General features: G+C 44.5%; 1 protein-coding gene across 2 annotated transcripts in view; it reads right to left on the minus strand.

Annotated features, from left to right (window-relative positions):
* The window catches only part of ENTPD2 (ectonucleoside triphosphate diphosphohydrolase 2), a 184,774-nt gene that overhangs the window by 13,236 nt on the left and 152,784 nt on the right, over nt 1-18,754 (minus strand). Inside the window, exon 6 of one of the 2 annotated variants that reach the window (XM_069241455.1) lies at nt 15,735-16,007. The exons of the other annotated variant lie outside the window; for it this stretch is intronic. Within the exon in view, the coding sequence (XP_069097556.1) occupies nt 15,735-16,007 (273 nt within the window). The remainder of the gene's footprint in view (nt 1-15,734; nt 16,008-18,754) is intronic. 2 annotated transcript variants of the gene reach the window in all.

Below are 18,754 nucleotides of genomic sequence, written 5' to 3' on the forward strand. Positions count from 1 at the left end.
GTCGCCTCGGGCATGCTGAAGAAGTGCGTTTTATTGTTTGCCACCACTCGCAATCTGGCAGGGAACAGCAGAGAATATGACAAATTGAGAGAATGGAGTTTGCATTTAACCGCCAGGAAGGATGCTCGCTCCCTTTGAACATTCATGGTGTAATCTGGGAATATCATAACCAGGGCATTCTGCACATTAATTGGAGGAAGTGTTTGTACCGCTCGTAGTATGATATCCCTATCTGCATAATGTAAGAGCCAGAGGAGGAATGGACGTGGGCCAGCACCAAGCAGTCGGGCCCTACGAGGAACTATGTGGGCTCGCTCAATCGAAAAAAAAGGGCATCAGCGAGCCGTCTGGTAGCAGCCCTCGGAGCCAAGAGTCAGCAAAAGCAACCGCAACTGGGATCTCCACACCCTCCAGTAAACCCACTATTCTGAGATTGTTCTGTCTAGTGCGACCCTCTGCATCCTCCACACAATGCTCCAGTGTTTCTATCCGTTCCAGCACGGTTTGAGGGAGGCTTCCAGTTGGTTCGACTTAGGCGTGAGGTCCTGAAACTGTTCCTCTAGCGTGCGGGTTCTATCTGCTAATTTGCGATGGTCCACATGTAGGAGGGTGAGATCACTGGCCACCTTATTGATTTTGCCCTCCAACGAAGTCCGAGCTTGTTCCAGAGAGGCGACTATGAGCTCCACAGCCACCAGCACTGCGTCTAATTTGGTGTCTGATCGCGACGTCTGAGGTTTGGGGCCGGTACCAGAATGGAGGCGACCCGTACTCGCCATATTGATGTCCAGAAGGAGGGCATGCACCGCGGGACTGGCTGGCGCCTCACCGATGGAATAGGGGGCCCGCTTGCATGCGCAATGTGACAGTCCAGGCGCATCAGCACGAGCAGCCTCCCTCCCGTCCCCGCTCAATTGCACAGGTTCACCACCAGTCCACCAGCATTACAGTCTCACCGCTCGTTTATGGCGGCAGGTGTGTTAAGAAAGCCCCAGCAGAAGAAGCTGGACTGCCAATGCTGTATTCGTTCACTTCAGCTGAAAGCCCCAGACTCCAAAATCACGCACAACTCAGCCGCTCCCCTTCCTGGCACCGCAGGGGCAATTAAGGGTGTCTCCGCAGGTCGGTATCGGGGTAAGAGATTTAAGGGTCCCCTCGCCTACTGCCCTTTAAGTCACCATGGTTTCCCAGATCGCCTCGTCGTCTAGGGCGACCTGGGATGACAAGCTCCACAAGTTTAGTCACCCCAGCCCAGAAGCGCCACACCTAACACTCACCATCAGGTGAGTAGCCGCTCACTCGATTCCCCGGTAGAGCCCAACCTCTTCTCCTGACTCCCTTGTAGCAGAGGGAAGCTCCACAAGGGGCCAGGCGTTTCCGGGCCGGCCCGCGCAGTGTCCGCAAGTGAGGCCGCGCTACTCGGCTCCCGAGAAGGGAGCCCGCTCCACTGACCTGCGGGCTCGACACACCCCTGGCCAGCCCCCTCCAACTCCAGAGGGGGTCGGCAGTCAGGTAGATGTTGCCGTGGCCTCCAGACTGTCTCTAGAGCACCGTGAAATGGAGAATAAGCAGGGTACCGCTGCGGAGTGCTACGAACTTGCGCCCGCCATCTTGGGTGGCAAGCCATGCCTCCCCCCCACAAAATCCTAACGTAATGTTGGCTAAAAAACTAGGACTGGCACAGTATGTTGCATGACATGCCTTATATTATGCAAATCTATAAATCAGACTAGACCATTTAGAAAACTTTGCTTGTTTCACAATGCAAAGCCAGAAGTAAACTGTTTACTTATTTTGTGATAGTGTACCAATCAATTTTCTATTGTACATTAAAAGAACCTTTGACATGCCAATGCTTTTGTAAAGCTTCTCTCTAAACAGACGACAGCTGTAGAACAATCACACTGTGGCTGCAGTAGTGTGAGCTTCTATGCTCAAAGAACATGTTTGGTTAATGCATCAGTTGCATGTGGATTTCACACAGGTCCGTGAAGAAGGTGTTAAAGCTACAGAAGGTCTTATTCGCACAGGTAAACTTACAAACTTGTGTAGGGTTACTACATTTTTGGTATTCACTGAGGCTTTGCAGTCACGCTGGAGAACTCTGCACATAAAATGAAAGGACAGGCCTATCTTTTTATACGTGGAGGCTCCGCGACGAGTGCAGAGCCCCCATATTCATAAAATTATCATTAGTAAAATTAAACTCAAAGTTTGTGAATACCAAAACATTGTAAACTTACCCAAAAGTGCAAGTTCACCTTTGCAAATTAGGCTTCGTGTGCATAGCTAGGTGTGTGAATCAATAGGAGAGTGCTGCAACTACCCTCACGCAGGCGGAATCCTCCATCACACTTCCATGTTCTCCGCTTTGACTCATAATACAGTCAGTGAGGTTTCTCTAATATCTCAAAAGTTCTGCTAAGGTCACTCTGCAGTCTTGCTGCAATCACATCCTGAAAAGTTTACTGCTACTGTTCGCCGTCATTTCTACGTGCCTCTGCATGAAATTCTGACTGCTATATCATCCTGCCAGTCCTGCTGTGGTCATGGTTAGCCCTGCTGTTACTGTGGTAACTCCTGATGCTGCTATGACCTAGAGCCGTGCCCTGTGGTCAGATCCAGCAGCTCTTAGTGCTGTCATTTTCCATTAGCCCTGCGTCTGCTTTCCCTCACTGACCCTCTTCTCACACACCTTTCTCTTCTCCCCTCTCCCACACTCTGCGCTCCCTTGCACTCTTACCTCTCTCTCCACTAATGCAGGATGGCTATGCTTCCTACACACCTATCACCACTGCAAATGTTTAATGATAAATTCCATACTAGTGGAAACAAAGTTGTGTCCCACGATGAGACAATACTGACTTAGTGACGCTGCTGAGGGTGTCTTAAGAGAAAGTTTCATACGGAGTTGTGGACGTAAATTAAGCAGAGATTATTTCAAGATGAAACGTCAATACTAAATTGTGAAAGAGAAGTAAAATAATCTTTGGACCATTTACAAAACCTCAAACATTGTGTTGATTCTTTGGTTTTCCACATATTGAGGAGTAACTCTAACATATTAAGTCAATGAAAACTGGACCATATAAGCACAGAATGGCAGCACAAAAGGAGTGCCAAGCTCTTGTGTTGATTTTATTATCAACAGACAACTTTGCCATAGCATTTTTTTTTTTACACTTCTCCTAATCGTTGTTTACCCCTGTAACAATGCCATGTTTTCACGCAGCTGTGAATTTCTTTTCTGTAACCACCTGCTGCACTCACCTGCTGTCTAGCACGAAGTTCTGATTCCTAATTTTAGTGTTCCTTACAAATGTCCAGTTTCCATCAAGACAGACATATTTCTCAAATGATTAAGAAATTACATATCAGTTCTTAAGAATCTTCAATTGTTATCCATCCTTCGATAGAATAGTTCACTTAAAAATCACCTTATGGCTAATAATTTTTTAGCACTCTGGCTCGGATTACAAATAATCTGGAGAAGCATCTCGTTTTGGGAGGGGTGGGACTAGGGTTGCCACCTTTCCCAGAGAAAAATACTGGCCATCCGTTCACGTTATAAGATTCTGCAGAGGCCCAAACACGATTCTTAAGTAGAAAGTTCTATGAAGTTGTTAGTATTTACTTTTAACATGGCCTTTCTGTTTTTGTTTAAAGATAAGAGAGAGGTCGTAAGAGCAGCCATGGAACACATTTTAAAGTGTTTTCTTCTACCATTTACTGTTTAAAGTATGAACCTATAAGTAAAAAAAAAGCTGGTTTTAAGTGATTTTTCCAATTTTTGCATTGGTAGGGACCTTAAAATACCAGTCATGTCGATATAAAACTGAGCAGGTAGCAACTCTAGGTGGGACATACTCCAGACCTTCTCAGAGTGACAAAGTGTTCTTATACCCATATTTACGGGATGTGATAAGACCATCAGGGACCAATTTTATCAGGTGAACTTGCACATCCAGTTAAAATAGCTGCTGGTCTAATAAATGTTTTCCCCTGCTCAGAGCAGTTGGAAACAGCCTGCCCTGATTTCCACAGAAACAGGAATCATCATGCGGTAAAGCATTCTTTTTTCTCTACTCTCTAAACCACACATCAGTCTAGTGCTTAATTTGCGCAGGTAGTTTCCGGGGCTCAACAATGGCACTTAATTCTCAACAGCGGCTCTTATGGCACTCAACCACTCGGTGGTGCTGTTTATCTAACTTTGGATGAGCACACTAACAAAGTATTTATTTATTCATATACATTAAAAATTAATAATACCTGCCGCTCACGCTATTCTTATAGCTTTGCTTTGTGTGGCCTGGAATAGTCTGAAATGCCACAATTGTATGAATAGGATTGTTAGTTGTATTGGTACTGTCATTGACAGCTCTTGCAGGGGCAATGGATGGTGGTGCACGATGAAGCGGCCTCCTGCAAAAGTGCCCTGGATCTCATATATGTACATATGGAATTGTCTCAGCCCACATTCCACGAGCGGAGATGCCAATCAAAATCGTTAATTTTGAACTCCTCAATTCGGACTTCTATGTATACGAAGACAAATTCCTTCAAACTAAAAATGTTGTGTGTTAAAATCACACAAGTCGTACTGCGCATTGATGAATCATTTCAGAATACACAAAATTAAGTGTGCTTTCCATTCGCTAATGGTGCAAATAATTATTTTTACCACTTGGAGGCGCTCAAGACTAATTTTAAAATAAAAAAGAAGGTTCACTGGCGTTCTGCAAGGTTTAGTTTCTATAATAAAGAGCGTCATTCCGTTATTTTGTTGTTTCCAGGTCTTGTAGGGAAAAGCCTTTCCATTAATCACCAAAAAACCCAAAATGGGGCCTGCACAGTAACCTAGAGTAGGTAAGCAGCTATTTATTTTTTTAATATGGGCGCTCCTACTCATCCTCTTATCACACTACTGCTACGCAAGACACGAAAAGAGTGCGACTCTGGTCACTCACAACCAGTGCTTAGTTTGTAAATAAAAACGTGCCGGTGCCCAAAGCCCTCCTCTTAAACAGGACATTTCTGCAATTAAATGATCGAGCAGGGAATACCGAGGCAGTGTAATCCTGAAGCCATCTCGGGCCTCTTCAATCCGCTTAAAGCCTCTCCCTTCCCCTTCAGCTCTCTCTTGCAGCTTTCTGCTTTCTCTCATTGTGACGCTTTTTTAAATTTTTCTCTTCCTCCGTCTTCTCCATGTGTCTTTTGCACTCTAAAATAAGTGCCGATGCTCCGCACAGGAAACAACAAGCACAAATTAAGCAATGCTCACAACAACAAAAAGATTCCTAGACGGACCCACAGCAAGTATACGGCCTTCCAAACAAGCCCTCGCGCAGAGCGTAGCAAACTACCTATCCCATAATGCTCTTCTGCGCCTTACAATGGGGTATGAAGGGCTATTCAAATGAAACTACCCAGAGCTTTAAAAGGACAGGTACTCTCCGGTACTGAGAACCAGCACTTCTTTAAGTTGAAAGGGAGAGTACCTGCACTTCTCAGCACTGCTGCAATACACTTACTGGAAGAGTACCAGTACTTCTACCAACCAGGTACTCTAAATAGTGAGTACCTTCACTTCTATATTCAACATAAAGCATTGATCACAATACTACTACCCTCTTTGATGTCCAAAGAAAGACAGAATGTTTTGCTGACCTTGCCAATCATGTGAACTAGTGCCTTGTGAATCACAGCAGATGTCAGAGGGGGTGTTTAATTCACTAAGACATCTTACACCTGTGCCCCTATTCTTCCAACAAGATGTACACAGTCAGACACCAGCCGTAGCAATTCACAGAGTAATGGTACAGGGGACTTCAATTCTTCATGAACACCCCCCTCCCTGTAGGATCAACAGAACATAGTCTATTTCCACAAATCAATCTAAAATATAACTTGTGTTGTAGATGGGTAAAGGGACTGCACTTTCTGCAAGCATTGCACAAACATTTAATCAGTGGTGGCTGGTAATTTTGGCAGGAAGGGGGAGGTGCAGGTCAAACACGCACACTTATACACTCACACCCACATATTCACAAGTGTGGGCACACACACATACACAACACTCACAATAAATTCATACATTTATACACACACCCACGTTCAACTCAAACATTCAAAAACACAAAACTTACCTGCCTTGAAGCTCCTAGAGGGAAACGCTTTGGAGATCCCAGTTGGGTTGAGACAGCTGCCTTTTGTCATCAGCTGACCTGAGGTCAGCCAATGAGGGAAGGCAGCAGTCTCTCACTCCTCACACAGTGGAATGGGTTAGTGAGCCTGCTGACTCCACCTCGCTCTGTGATGAGGTGTCATTGATTTGACACTCGGCCCTGGGCACTACAGGTCTTAAAACTGAAGCGCCCAGGTCCGAGGCAATCAATAGTGCTCTCCCTCATCATGAAAGGGAGGGCCTCGAGGCACTTTTGTCAGGCTGAGGAGGACACCCCAACAGATATGTGAAATCCTCAGTCTGGCAATGCAGCTCAGGCTGCCAGGAGCCTGCGCATTTAGTACCTGTCTAGCTCCTAGTTGCCTGAACTGAACAAGAAAAGTGTCTGTCAGGCTGACCTTTGTTTAGAATTAGACACTCTTATTTTCCTAAAAAGGTGAGGGGCCCCTTTGCACGTGTGGACAGCCGCAGCTACGTTTATAGCAAGTTGCATCTGCAAATGAGAAATCATCTATTCAGAAAAAGGTAGTCTGGGCAATTGTTCTGAACTAGAACACAAGGAGCCAAAATTCCTCCAATTTCCAACCAAAGTGTTCCCAGACCTTCCAACGTCTCCAAAATATTTAAGGTGTTAGTAAGGGGCGAATCCTTAGAGGGGCTGGGCTCTGTGCCGAGTGCATACCAAGAGCACTTAGACCCTCCTTCTCTTCCTCAATAATTTTAAAAAAAGCTTCTGATTCATTGATGTCCTGGGTAGGTTAAGAGAACGATAATGGACACTGGCTGTGCAGAGCCTCCAACGACGAGGTGGAAACCCACCCTGCCCATTCACCTAGTGCTGACCATGTGATATCAGCTCTTCACGGGGTGGCCATGTGCAGAGAGCAGATATTGTGAGAGACATGATAGTACTGGGTGTGTTAGCATGTCTGAGCATGACTAAGGGGCATTTCATCTACAGACTGCCAACCTTCTTCTTAAAGGTGCAAACTGCAATAGGAAATCAAGTGAGAGATGTAAATATCTTAATGGTCTCCTTAAGGAACTTTTGCCAGTGACGGATTTGAGTTTTAATGAAGACCATCACATGCTTTTTACAGATATTTTGAATTTTGAGTAAAAAAAAAAAAAATGCACTATTTTATCATGTATTTATAGGATCTGCCCCTTTTAAGAAATGTGTATCATCTTATGTTGAACTTTTAAGATTTTGTATCATCACTCATGTGGATCTCTTTGGAGTTCCGAAACATGATAATAAATAAAAATTGAAATGAATTGAATTGAAGACCATCACAATATGAACTGATTCTGAGAGACTCGGGAACCACCACCATCCGCTTACAAGATTTTCACAAATTTTAGCTGAGGAAAAACAGGGGATTTTGCGCTGTGAGTGAGCTGTCCCCAGTACTGTTTAATAGGTAATACTTATGGCCAATGTAATTATCAGAATCTGATGCACAATTTGCAGTCTTCAACCACCAATATTTGATCCTTGAATCAGAAGATAAGAAGTTACTAAAAAGCTAAGAGCTACACAGGGTCAGAGCTCTTAAAAGGTTAAAAACTAGTCATCTTTTAGTTGCTATAAATAGGAGTTTCATATCACAGGTTTTTTGTTTACCAGTGTTTTAGGAAAGTTGCTTGTAGCTGAATCTAGTTACTGGTGGCTGTATATAGCGTTCATCTGGAACTAATGCGATGGAACTTGTAGCAGACAGTGTCAATATGTTAAAATAACCAAATGATGAAATAATATTGCCACAGAATGTGCCTTATTTGCAACATAATTTATTTAACTTTGCCACATAAATTTGTTTTCTATTGACATATTATTCCACTGACCGCTAAAAAAGGTGCTCCCAAAAGAAGACCAGAGTAAGAAAGTCTCCCATGCAAAGCCCAGGGCAGCTCATGCACACTCCAGAACTGCACAACACCTACTCCCTCTAGAAAATAGCAATCCCTGCAGCCTCTGTGAAAAGAGCAAATGGGATGTGGAAGGGAAGAACCCGCTGCAGCCATGCCTGCAACAGACACAGCAATTCCGGCTTCTTTTTAGCATCTGTGGGCAGAAGGTGCTTTTGCGCAACTTTGCTTTCTTTTATTATTTATCAATCTGTCTTGGACTGGTAAAACCAAAAAAATGGAGCTTATGTCATTTTTTAGATAAACATGTGTAATATAGAATGTGCACCGCTACAAAATGACACGGCTGCGTCATTTATCCTGTTTTCATTTATATTCTCATTAGACGGTTGCTAATTCATAAATGTAGCCTTTAGCTAATGCGTTTCGTTCATCACAAACTTCTTCAGGGCTACAACCAAGAATGACATACAAATCAAACACCTTTCAATGTATAAATTGATGCTAGACATGGCATATTCCTATGGACTATACACCTCTTTATTTTAACTTGGTTTTAGAATGGGCCTGATACCCCCCTAGCATTAGACCTTAACAGGACGATCTTGGAACCAATGACCAACAAATATGTGCAAATCAAAACCAACTAGAAACAAAGGCCTCACACACAGCTGGGCGTGTAAATAGGAGAGTTACAGACAGAGGTAATTGTCAGAGGGCTTCTTTAACACTTCTCAAAATAGCTGATGAACGGTTTCCATATTTTAGAATTGGAAGAACAATGCTACTACTAACTAAAGACTGTATAGGAGAGAAGATCTCCAACATCAATATTGGGCACTTATTATAGTTGTAAGAGATAGCAAGCTCCCCTTCACTAAAGTAAACAATATATGTACAGTAGAATATAACTCATCGGTGGTCACACATTACAATTGGGATATGAAGTAATTAGAGAACTGTGTATCACTGTAGAACCCATCTTCATACTATGACAAATAAGCTGAAGAGCAACTCATCCTTGCAATCACAATTTAAGAACATCTGGCACAGACTGCATTCTTTAATAACAATGATCAGTAGCTTTTCCTTAGGTCTAGACAGCTGACAAGGTGACATGCTTGTAGAGTAGCTGAAAAGTAATTATGCTAACCGACTAAGCAAACAGACAGGAATTGTGGTGACAGGCACAAGGAAAGCAGTCATATATTGGAAATGATGTTGACTGATTAATGCATCAAACTATGATCAAGTGGACTACAATGTATTAATCTATATCACTTACATAAATTGTGTGTTTTTATAAGTTTTTTGATTCATATATATTTCTTGATTGCATTACTGAAGAAGCTCTTGATAAATGAAATGCGTTGCTAAAGGCTACAAGCAGTTTTTTGAGTTGGTTTCTATTAAACAACGCACTGACATGAAAGTACAGGAAAACAAGATACCTTTAGACATGGAATGAATTGTTTTGCCTCATAGAATAGACTGTTTTTTGAAAATATATGTGAAAAACTATACCGAGGGTGCTGGTCACCTGTTGCAAAATTGCTCTGGACACTGCCTGCCAATGCTTTCAGAAGGACGAGCACGTAGGTCTCTAAATGGGGCCTAGCAAAAGAAAACTAGAATTCTTCCCAAGAAGTGCAGCCTGTGTAATTAAGGATTTGGCTTAAAATTTGTCAGCTAAAGCGCCCCTCTGAGTTACCTTCACTGCATCCAGACAAATAATACAACAAATCTATGCCTACATCAAGCCAGATGTTCTGGCTTTGCCAATGCTTGTTAACTGCATGAAATAAACGAGTGACTATTGTTAAGAAACCAATCTGCGAGTTTACCAGTAAAGTTAAGGACATGAATATAAGGCTCGGCACTTCACACACTTACCATTCCAGGTGACATGAGGTTATCAACAACTGCACCTCACTTTCACCGCTGGGCCTGGATGACTCCACTGAAAGATTATTTGGGCGTGTTCCACCCCACACACCCATTCTAACAACAAGGGGATATTATGACTGGTCTGAGCAGTGTGTAGCGCAGCATCATCTAACAATAAAGGTTTGTGGGGAAATGGCTGGTCCCAGGAAAGGTTAGCTCTGGATCTTCCAGCAGCATCTACCAATAAAGGAAGATTAAGGAATAGCTGGTCCCAGGAGACTGTGGCATCAACGTCATTTAGGGGTCGCAGCTGGCACCCCTGGCTTGCCCTTTGTGACCACTCGCAAAGCCTGGATCCAGAGGTGGAAAATTCAGTGCCAGGAACACAGTGGCATCTCGTCCTTATGGACGTCAGTTGGGGCTCCTCTCTCAGTTTTGTAATTTTTTATTACATTAATTGTGAATAATAAAATATTACTCACTCTTAGTGTAATAAAAATGTAACTGTGCCCTCCAATGGCATCTGAGGTAAGTAAAAATGCCTTTAAATGTATGTTGTGCGCGTGAGAGTGTGTTTGTGTGAGAGAGTGTGTTTGTGAGTGTGAATTTGTCTGTATGTTTAAGTATGGGTCTCAGTGGAAGGGGAGGTCAAAGGGCGAGTGATGTCTCTTCTGCTACCCCTGGCATTTTGGTGTATTCACGCCAACGGAGTGTAGCACAGCATCTTTCAGCAGCATCAAACAAAGAGTACATTAAGAAATGGCTGGTACCAGGGGAGTAGCACCGCAGCTAACAAGAAGGATATGTCCCAGCAGCAGGTCCAGGAGAGTGAAATGCTGCATCATCTAACGATATGGATGTGTGATAGCACTGGACCCGGGGGGGGCAGTGCAGCATCACTGAACAATAAGGGTGTGTTAGGGGACAGCTATATTTTATATATATATATATATATATATATATATATATATATATATATATACACACATATATATATATATACACACATATATATATATACACACACACATATATATATACACACACACATATATATATATATATATATACACACATATATCATAGCACAGCTGGTCTCGTGAGACTACTTCAGCATCTTTCAGCAGCATATAACAACAAGGGTATGTTATAGCACAGCAGATGCCAGGAAAGCGTAGTGCAGAAGTAATTAACTATAAGGTATGATATGATATGGCACAGCACGTCTCAGAAAAGTGCAGTGCAACAGCATCAACAATAAGTATGTATATTATGAAAGGGCCGACTCCAAATACAGCAGCACCGGCTCTCCAGGCATCATCCAAAAACAAGGTGTTGTTATGGCACAGCTGGTCCCAGAAGAGTGCAATATCTCTTGGCATATTCTACCAATATGAGATTGTTATGGCACGGTTGTGCCAAGAAGCGTGCAATGCAGCATCTTAAAGCATAATCTAACAATACGGAAATGTGTGTTACGGTAGGGCCCCCTGCATCATCTAATACGGGTATTTTATGGCACAACTCATCTCAGAAGAATGCATTGTCGCATCAACTAACAATAAGGGCATGCTATGCATGGCTGGTCGCAGTAGACCGCATTGAAGCATCCCCCAGCATCACCTAGCAATAAGGGTAGGTTTTGGCAAGGCTGGTATCAAAACAGTCCAGAGCAGCATCCGCTAAAAACAAGGGTATGTTATGCTAAGGGTTTGTTATGCTAAGGCTGGGTCCAGAAGAGGGCTGTGCAGCATCTTCTGACATTAAGAGTATGTATGTTGCAGCAGGACTGGTCCCAGAGGTTGTAGTACAGCCTCTCCCAGCATCTTCTTACAATTGGAGGATGTTATGGCTGAGTGGTCACCTATGAGAGCAGTCCAGTATCTCCCAAAATCATCTAACACTAGAGGTATGTAAGAACACAGCTCGCCCCAGGTGTGTGCAGAGCAGGATCATCTAAAAATGTGGGTGTTTTACATCACACCTCGTTCCTGAAGAGTGCAGCTCAGCACCGCCCAGCATCATCTAACAATACGGTGCAGCACCATCTGACCCAGCATCATCTAATCAGAAGGGTATGTCATCGTAGGACTGGTCCCTTCATTATCCTTTGCAGACGTAAGGTATGGCCTAAAAAGGGTATTTAATTGATGGCGGGCCGATATAGGTCAAGAGAAGAATAGCGCCTTAGAGTCCCAACCAACAACAGCCGTAAGTTATAGCATATCGGGGCATCGTCTAATAAGAAGGGTGTGTGATTTGTGGAATGACTGGCCACAAAGGGTCCAACACATCTGCCCCCAGCATCATCTTAACAGTAAGAGTACAGTTTGTCAGGGCTGTTACCAAGAGAGAGTAGACCACCAGCATCTAACAATAAGGGAATGTAATTTGTGGAAGCACTGGCCAAAAAGGGCGACATACAACCTCTCCCATTATCATCTGAGATTAAGGGTATGTTATAGCGGGGGCTCTCCCATTATCATCTGAGATTAAGAGTATGTTATGGCAGGCCCGGCCCCACAGAGGGCAGTGCGCCACCTTGCAGTATCATCAAATAGTAAGGATCACAGGCCTCAATTCTACTCAAGAGTCCCAGGAAATCCTTCTCTTTTTCTCGTCTCAATGCTGTTTCTCTCTGGCTTCTCCTTTACAGGTGAGTGTATGTTCAAAATAAGCAAGTTTTGCATAGAGGAGACGACGGTTTAAATGGAACCTCACTCTGTATCCAAACCTGGGTCTTCCTGAAGAATGAGGGGTCTCCATTCTAGATGTGACATTACCTATAAATAATTCTGCTTCGAGGGTCAAGGGCAGAAAAAAGTCTAATGAAGGTGTTCTGGAGAAATAAACGTGCATCTGTATGGACAGACTATTGTTCTAGTGGCTATTCCTTTTGCCCCCCCCCCCCCCCTTTTTATTGGGAAAATGTCATTCAATGTGAAGTTTGCGGAGAGCAACACAGCTCATATATACACGCGTCAAACCATATAGTTAGCGTTGCAGCAGGTGCACTAGCATGAATATGTGCTTGTTTTGTCAAGGTTACGTCATCAGCAGGCTCCCATTTTAACAACAAAACCACCACTGAGGAATAATTTAATTGCGGAGAATAGTTACCTTCAGCATAGATAGGCACAGACCTAACTGGTAGGCAGTACCAGAAGAGGGACCTCTTGGAAAGGCAGTAGTCTGGGTAGAAAGAGTAAAGCAGGGCTAGCTACACTGTGATTGGCTACAACTCAATCACAACGTCAGACAGAACTCCATCTTGAATCTGGGGATCCAGGCTACATCCATTATGTTCCTGGGCATAGCCACACTGTAAGCCAGCTAGCGTTCCTAACCTGCATTCACTGTCAATGTAAACCATCAGTTTCCAACCTTTTTGTAGTGAGAGCTGCTTCTGATCAGTGAAAATCATTGATAGCTACTAAAGGCCAATCAGCTCATGCACTGTAACACCTACGGTTATAGGCGCTATGCGTGCAAAGGGCCTCTGGTTGCGTCAAAAATCTGTGCTGGGGCTTCAATATGAAAAGCTACTATTTGAAAGCCATTGGCCATGCTGTGTTTGGTAATGTGATTTATGTGGAAGTTGTTGGTGGAATAAACATTTCCTCTTTCTCCAGACTTCCCTACAGTTCACCTGCCACGCTGTCCTTAGCACCAAAGATGTAGCTTCCTTTGGTGCAGCAGGTAAGGTGGCAACAGGGCCCACTGACCCCTGATTATTGCTGTATCTTATAATTGAAACAGCAGCTGTGGGGGGCATTTCCTTCCTTGCACTGAGGCCCATTCCTTGCTACTGCTCAGCACACAGCCACTTACCAACGCTAGACGTTGTGTGACCCAAAGTATGGACTTGGCAGCATGTCAAAAATCCCTGTCACTGAGGATTAACAAAAACACCAGGGGCATGCCAGTTCTCCTTGGCACTGGAATGAAATTCTGAGATAAAGTCAAATGATCTGATAAAAGAAAAGGTGTCTCAAGGATGAGGGGTGCTGGCGCGACGATCCTCTTTCCTGCCAGAAGCACAACACACAGAACCTAGGTCCAGGAGTTGGAAAAGTAAAGTTTGATGATGGTTATGACAGAGTAAAACAGAGAGTGCCAACTTTTCAATCAGGCACCAGGAGCTGTAGGATACGTGGGTGATCTACTGCAGGCATCCCACTTGTACCACTTTCAGAGGGACGGTCTAGACTCTGATTTACAACTTGGAACTCTACCGGCCAATCATTCTTATAAAATATTCCCCCCTTTCGATTTTCTAAAGTTGTGATTAAGCACTGAATTCAAACAATCCCTTAGAGTACTTGGCCACTATTCAATGCGTTTTCCATCGAGGGGGATGGTGAAATACTCCCCTATTTCACATGTAAAGCACTATTGTGTGAGGTCCCACAAGGTAATTCCCATTTCCTGCCACTCGCACTGCAAATACATTGTGTTGTCAAATCAGAGTTAATACGACATCCCCATCTGCAGCAGTAACTGGAAGAGCAATCCTCAAAAAGCCACCTTTTCAGGAAGAGCCTTATTCATGTTGTGTTTCCTGTAGTGGATTTTGGCTCACTTACATGTACAGTTACTCTTCCGTGAAATTGTACATGTATGTTTTTTCTGAACTATAATTTTCTTTTTTAGTTGAATGTAAACCTTAAAAACACAGTGAAATTACCATTCATGGCAGTCTTGTAAAGGATACAGAGACAATATTTAAAGGGCCTTGCACTGTGCCGAAATATGCCATGGGCCTAAATCGTATGGTGATTCCATTTTCACCCCATCCCTTATCTCAGCCACCACATTAATCACACTCATATTCCTTCAATTTATGTTTTGAAATTACCTCAGTGAAGAAGATCCTCCTAAGATCAGAGCCCCACCCTGTGTCAGAAATCAGAGACGGGCACAATGGGGAGCCTGGTGCTAGGCCTCTTCAGGGATTTGTTTCCCAGTCTCTACTGCTCAGCTTCAGTCCAAAGACTGGGCTCACTTTTAACACTGCTGTGCTATGCTGCTGGTTGGTGCTACGCAGTCCTATGTGCAAGCCAAAGCCTGGCCTGAGCTTGAAGGCAGCAGGCATGGTCACAAAATGTTCCTGAGCGCAGTTTCTGGCAGCGCAAGGTAGGAGGCGCCGTGCTGTGTAATGACAGGATTTTGAAATGCGTAACCCACTCTCCCTCAGCAGAGCCATCAGCAGCTGGTATGGGTGAGAGACTTAAGTGCTAATTTACACAGAAGTAGCATTACAGCTTAAATATGATACATAAATATGCAAAATGTTAACTACACAGTGTTATTTTATTGTAGGCATGACACAGCCTTGTCAGTGAAGTTACGGGGTCGTGAGCTATTCCTAGGGGGTTGGCGAGCTACAAGTAGCTTGCGATCGACCGGTTGGCGACACCTGATGTAAACTGTTTGCCATCACTTTACAAGTAGTTTTCAAATGTCAAAATATTGTAAATGATTTCCAAGATTTTGCTCCCAGATGTTCCGTGACGTGTAGATCAATGCATGAATGTCACAGAACAGCTTTTCGGCAGCACTTGTTTCTCCAAGATGTTATTGCTGCATCTAGTGATTTACCTCTAGTAACTACCTAGTGTGGTCATTAAAACCTCATCTTTCAGTATCAGATTCCTTAACCACAGGCGGCAGTTGATGTGGCGCAAGGAAACTGTGGCACTGACTAATTGACTAACATCAAGTGCTGTCTTCCTTTGTGTCATCCCCAATGTAAACACCATAATAATAAAAAAAAAAATCTACTTACAATAAAATTTCCAGTTACTTCTGGCTGGAAAACCCCGTCAAAGGAGCAGCTGGCAAATTTGCAGTCACCAAAATTGAAGAGGCTGTCGACGTAAATGCGGCATTCGCCGGGCAACCCAGTCCCGGACATCGTGATCCTGGTGTTAGGGTCAAATGGGTTGGGTTTCTCGTCAGCAGTGCATGGTGAATCATAGACATTCTTTCCCAGGGAAATTGTTTTGGAATATCCATTGGGCCAACAAGGGTTCAACAATGACGAATTATAGTCGTTTGCCTGTTGGTAAAAACGGTGTTAGAGTTGTGTCTATCATGCTCAGTTACTCTCCAGTTTCAAGTCTCGTGTATGACAGATAATTGCCCATAAACCTCCCAGAACCATAAAAGAGACCACTTAACTGCCTGCAATAATAGCAACTCTACATAGGCATAATACAGTGAGATATGGTGTAAAACAGTGGTTCCCAACCTTTTGACTTCTGTGGACCCCCCCACTTTGTCACTACTGGAACCCGGGGGAGCCCCACTAAATCATTATTGGAATCCAGGGACACCCAATAAGTCATTACTGAAAGCTGGGGACATAGGCCCTCATTACAACCCTGGCGGTCGGTGTAGAAGTGGCAGTAATACCACCAACAGGCCGGTGGAAAAAAAAATGTAATTACAAGCATGGCGGTTACCGCCATGCAAAACCGCCACTTCTACACTGTGACCGCCAGGGTGGTAATGACCGCTGGGCTGGAGACTTCAGTCTCCAGCCCAGCGGCCGTCACTAGACCGCCGGTGGTATCAGGACCCCGCATACCGCCATGTATTTCGTGGGGTTTTGTACCGCCAGGAAATCCATGGCGGTAGGCACTATCAGTGCCAGGGAATTAGTTCCCTGGAACTGATAGGGGTCTCGCCCTCCCTCCCTCCCCCAATTCCTCCCCCCAAACCCACAACCTCCCTACCACCCCCCAAAGGTGGCAGGACCCCCTCCCCACCCCTACAACAAAAATATCCACACACACCCCTACACGCACGCTCACACAACTAATACACATACACGCAGACATACACGCACACATACACACACACATGCACACAGACATATACGCACATATTTCCCATACACACAACACACCCTCTACACACTCACATGCACACCCCCGAGAACGCACACAACACACAACAACCCCCCTCCCCAATGGACGATCACCTTACTTTGTCCGGTGATCCTCCGGGAGGGAACGGGATCCATGGGGGCTGCTCCACCGCCGCTAGCTCCCCGTCACCAGAACACCGCCACGCCGAATCCTGGGTTGTGATTTGGTGGGCGGTGTTCTGATGACGTGGCGGTGGAGGTGGAGCAGCCTCCACTTCACCGCCGACCGCCAGTATGGCTGCTGGCGGCTTTCCGTCCGAAAAAGGGCAGAGGGCTGCCAGCAGTCATAATACGCTGGGCGGGAGACCGTCTGCACTGGCGTTCTTCGGCCCGGCAGTACCTCGGCGGTCTTGGAAAGACCGCCGAGGTCCAAATGAAGGCCATAATCTGTTAATATTATTAAATTTTCTAAGCAGTCCCGGACCCCCTGAGGATGCTCTGTGGACCCCCAGGGGTCCCCAGACCACAGGTTGGGAACCACTGGTGTAAAACATCTCTTTACAGAGAGCCCACCAAACTAAAACTGTGGTGTAACTGTGTGTCCACAGAGGCAGGCAACAGCATTCCTGATTTGGACTTTAAAATCTAATGCAAATTTCACCAGAGAATTCAAAATCGTGGAGAGTTTTTTTCAGGAGAAAAGTGTATCTAGTGCTTGAAGTAAAGTAATGAAAGGATGGGGACCAGGATAGGTGGGTTAGGGAAAAAATCTGACAAAAAAGAAGCATTATTTCAGACTGAGGGAGGGAATGCTTGACAACTGATCATCGTGCTCCGGCGGAAAGGGGGAGAGACAGTAAGGTGACATGGGTTTCCAGGTCATTCTTGGCCATTGTGTGCCGATGGGTGACATAATTAGGGCCACTGTGTGAGGTGCCATCTGTAGACTGCAAACAGAGCTCTTCTGTCCATTCAGTCATGGCAGAGGCAATGATGAGGTGGCTCCTGTGCCTAACCTGGAGAGGTGACAAGAAGGAGGACGACGACGAGCAGGCATTACTCTATAGGGAGAGTGTGCTCTTTATGACCTATGCTACTAACCTTAGTATCCTTCGACTAGCAAACATATGTCCCAAGTGGCTGCCAGTGTCAGGATCACGTTTCACTTTTTAAAGTCCTCTTCAAATTTATTTTCTTAAGGACAGGAAGGCATTTTCCCCCCCATTGGTAGGCCCAGAACTAGAGTAAATAACATAGGCTTTCATAAGTAGGGAATCTGCAACCAGCTCATGCACGCACACCAAGCCATATATTTGTTTGCTACCAATACGCAACCTACTTCTGTCTCCCATTCGCATCTGACTTTTAGTCTTAAATTTTGGCCCTTTTAATATGAAAAGGCGGTGAAGGATGTAACAAGGGGAGTACCTATACCCAAATAAGGTAGTGCATGTAGGCACTTTCAAGTACAACAGAGGAGATCATGTCAGATTTCCAAAGATTCGGGGACCGTACCAAGAGAAGTTGAAGTAGGGGGTAAATGGCCACAACATAAATAAAGCACATTCTCTGGTGACCCTTTATATGAGAATGTACATCCCTGCACTCGGTTGCGTCTCACCTCACAAGTAAGGACATTGAGCCTTGGGCAGTGTTTCAAATTCAACAATTCACTCACTGTGTTCTCATTTCACTTCAACGTTACACCACAAAGACTACATCCAGAATGTCCAACTTGGACTATGGGTAGGAATTCTATTTGCTCTCCACACCTAGTTGTACCTGGTGGTATCCCCATGAGGTGTGGGCAAGGGAAACTGTTCCAAGAATTTTTCAAGCAATAATAATTTACTATGAGAAGATTGTTTTGATGAAGCAGCAGCCCTACTTAGAGATTGGTAGACAGGCTACTTAGCCAAAACATGGCAGATATG

The sequence above is a fragment of the Pleurodeles waltl genome, chromosome 6 (assembly GCF_031143425.1).
Source record: "Pleurodeles waltl isolate 20211129_DDA chromosome 6, aPleWal1.hap1.20221129, whole genome shotgun sequence".
Taxonomy (NCBI): Eukaryota; Metazoa; Chordata; class Amphibia; order Caudata; family Salamandridae; genus Pleurodeles; species Pleurodeles waltl.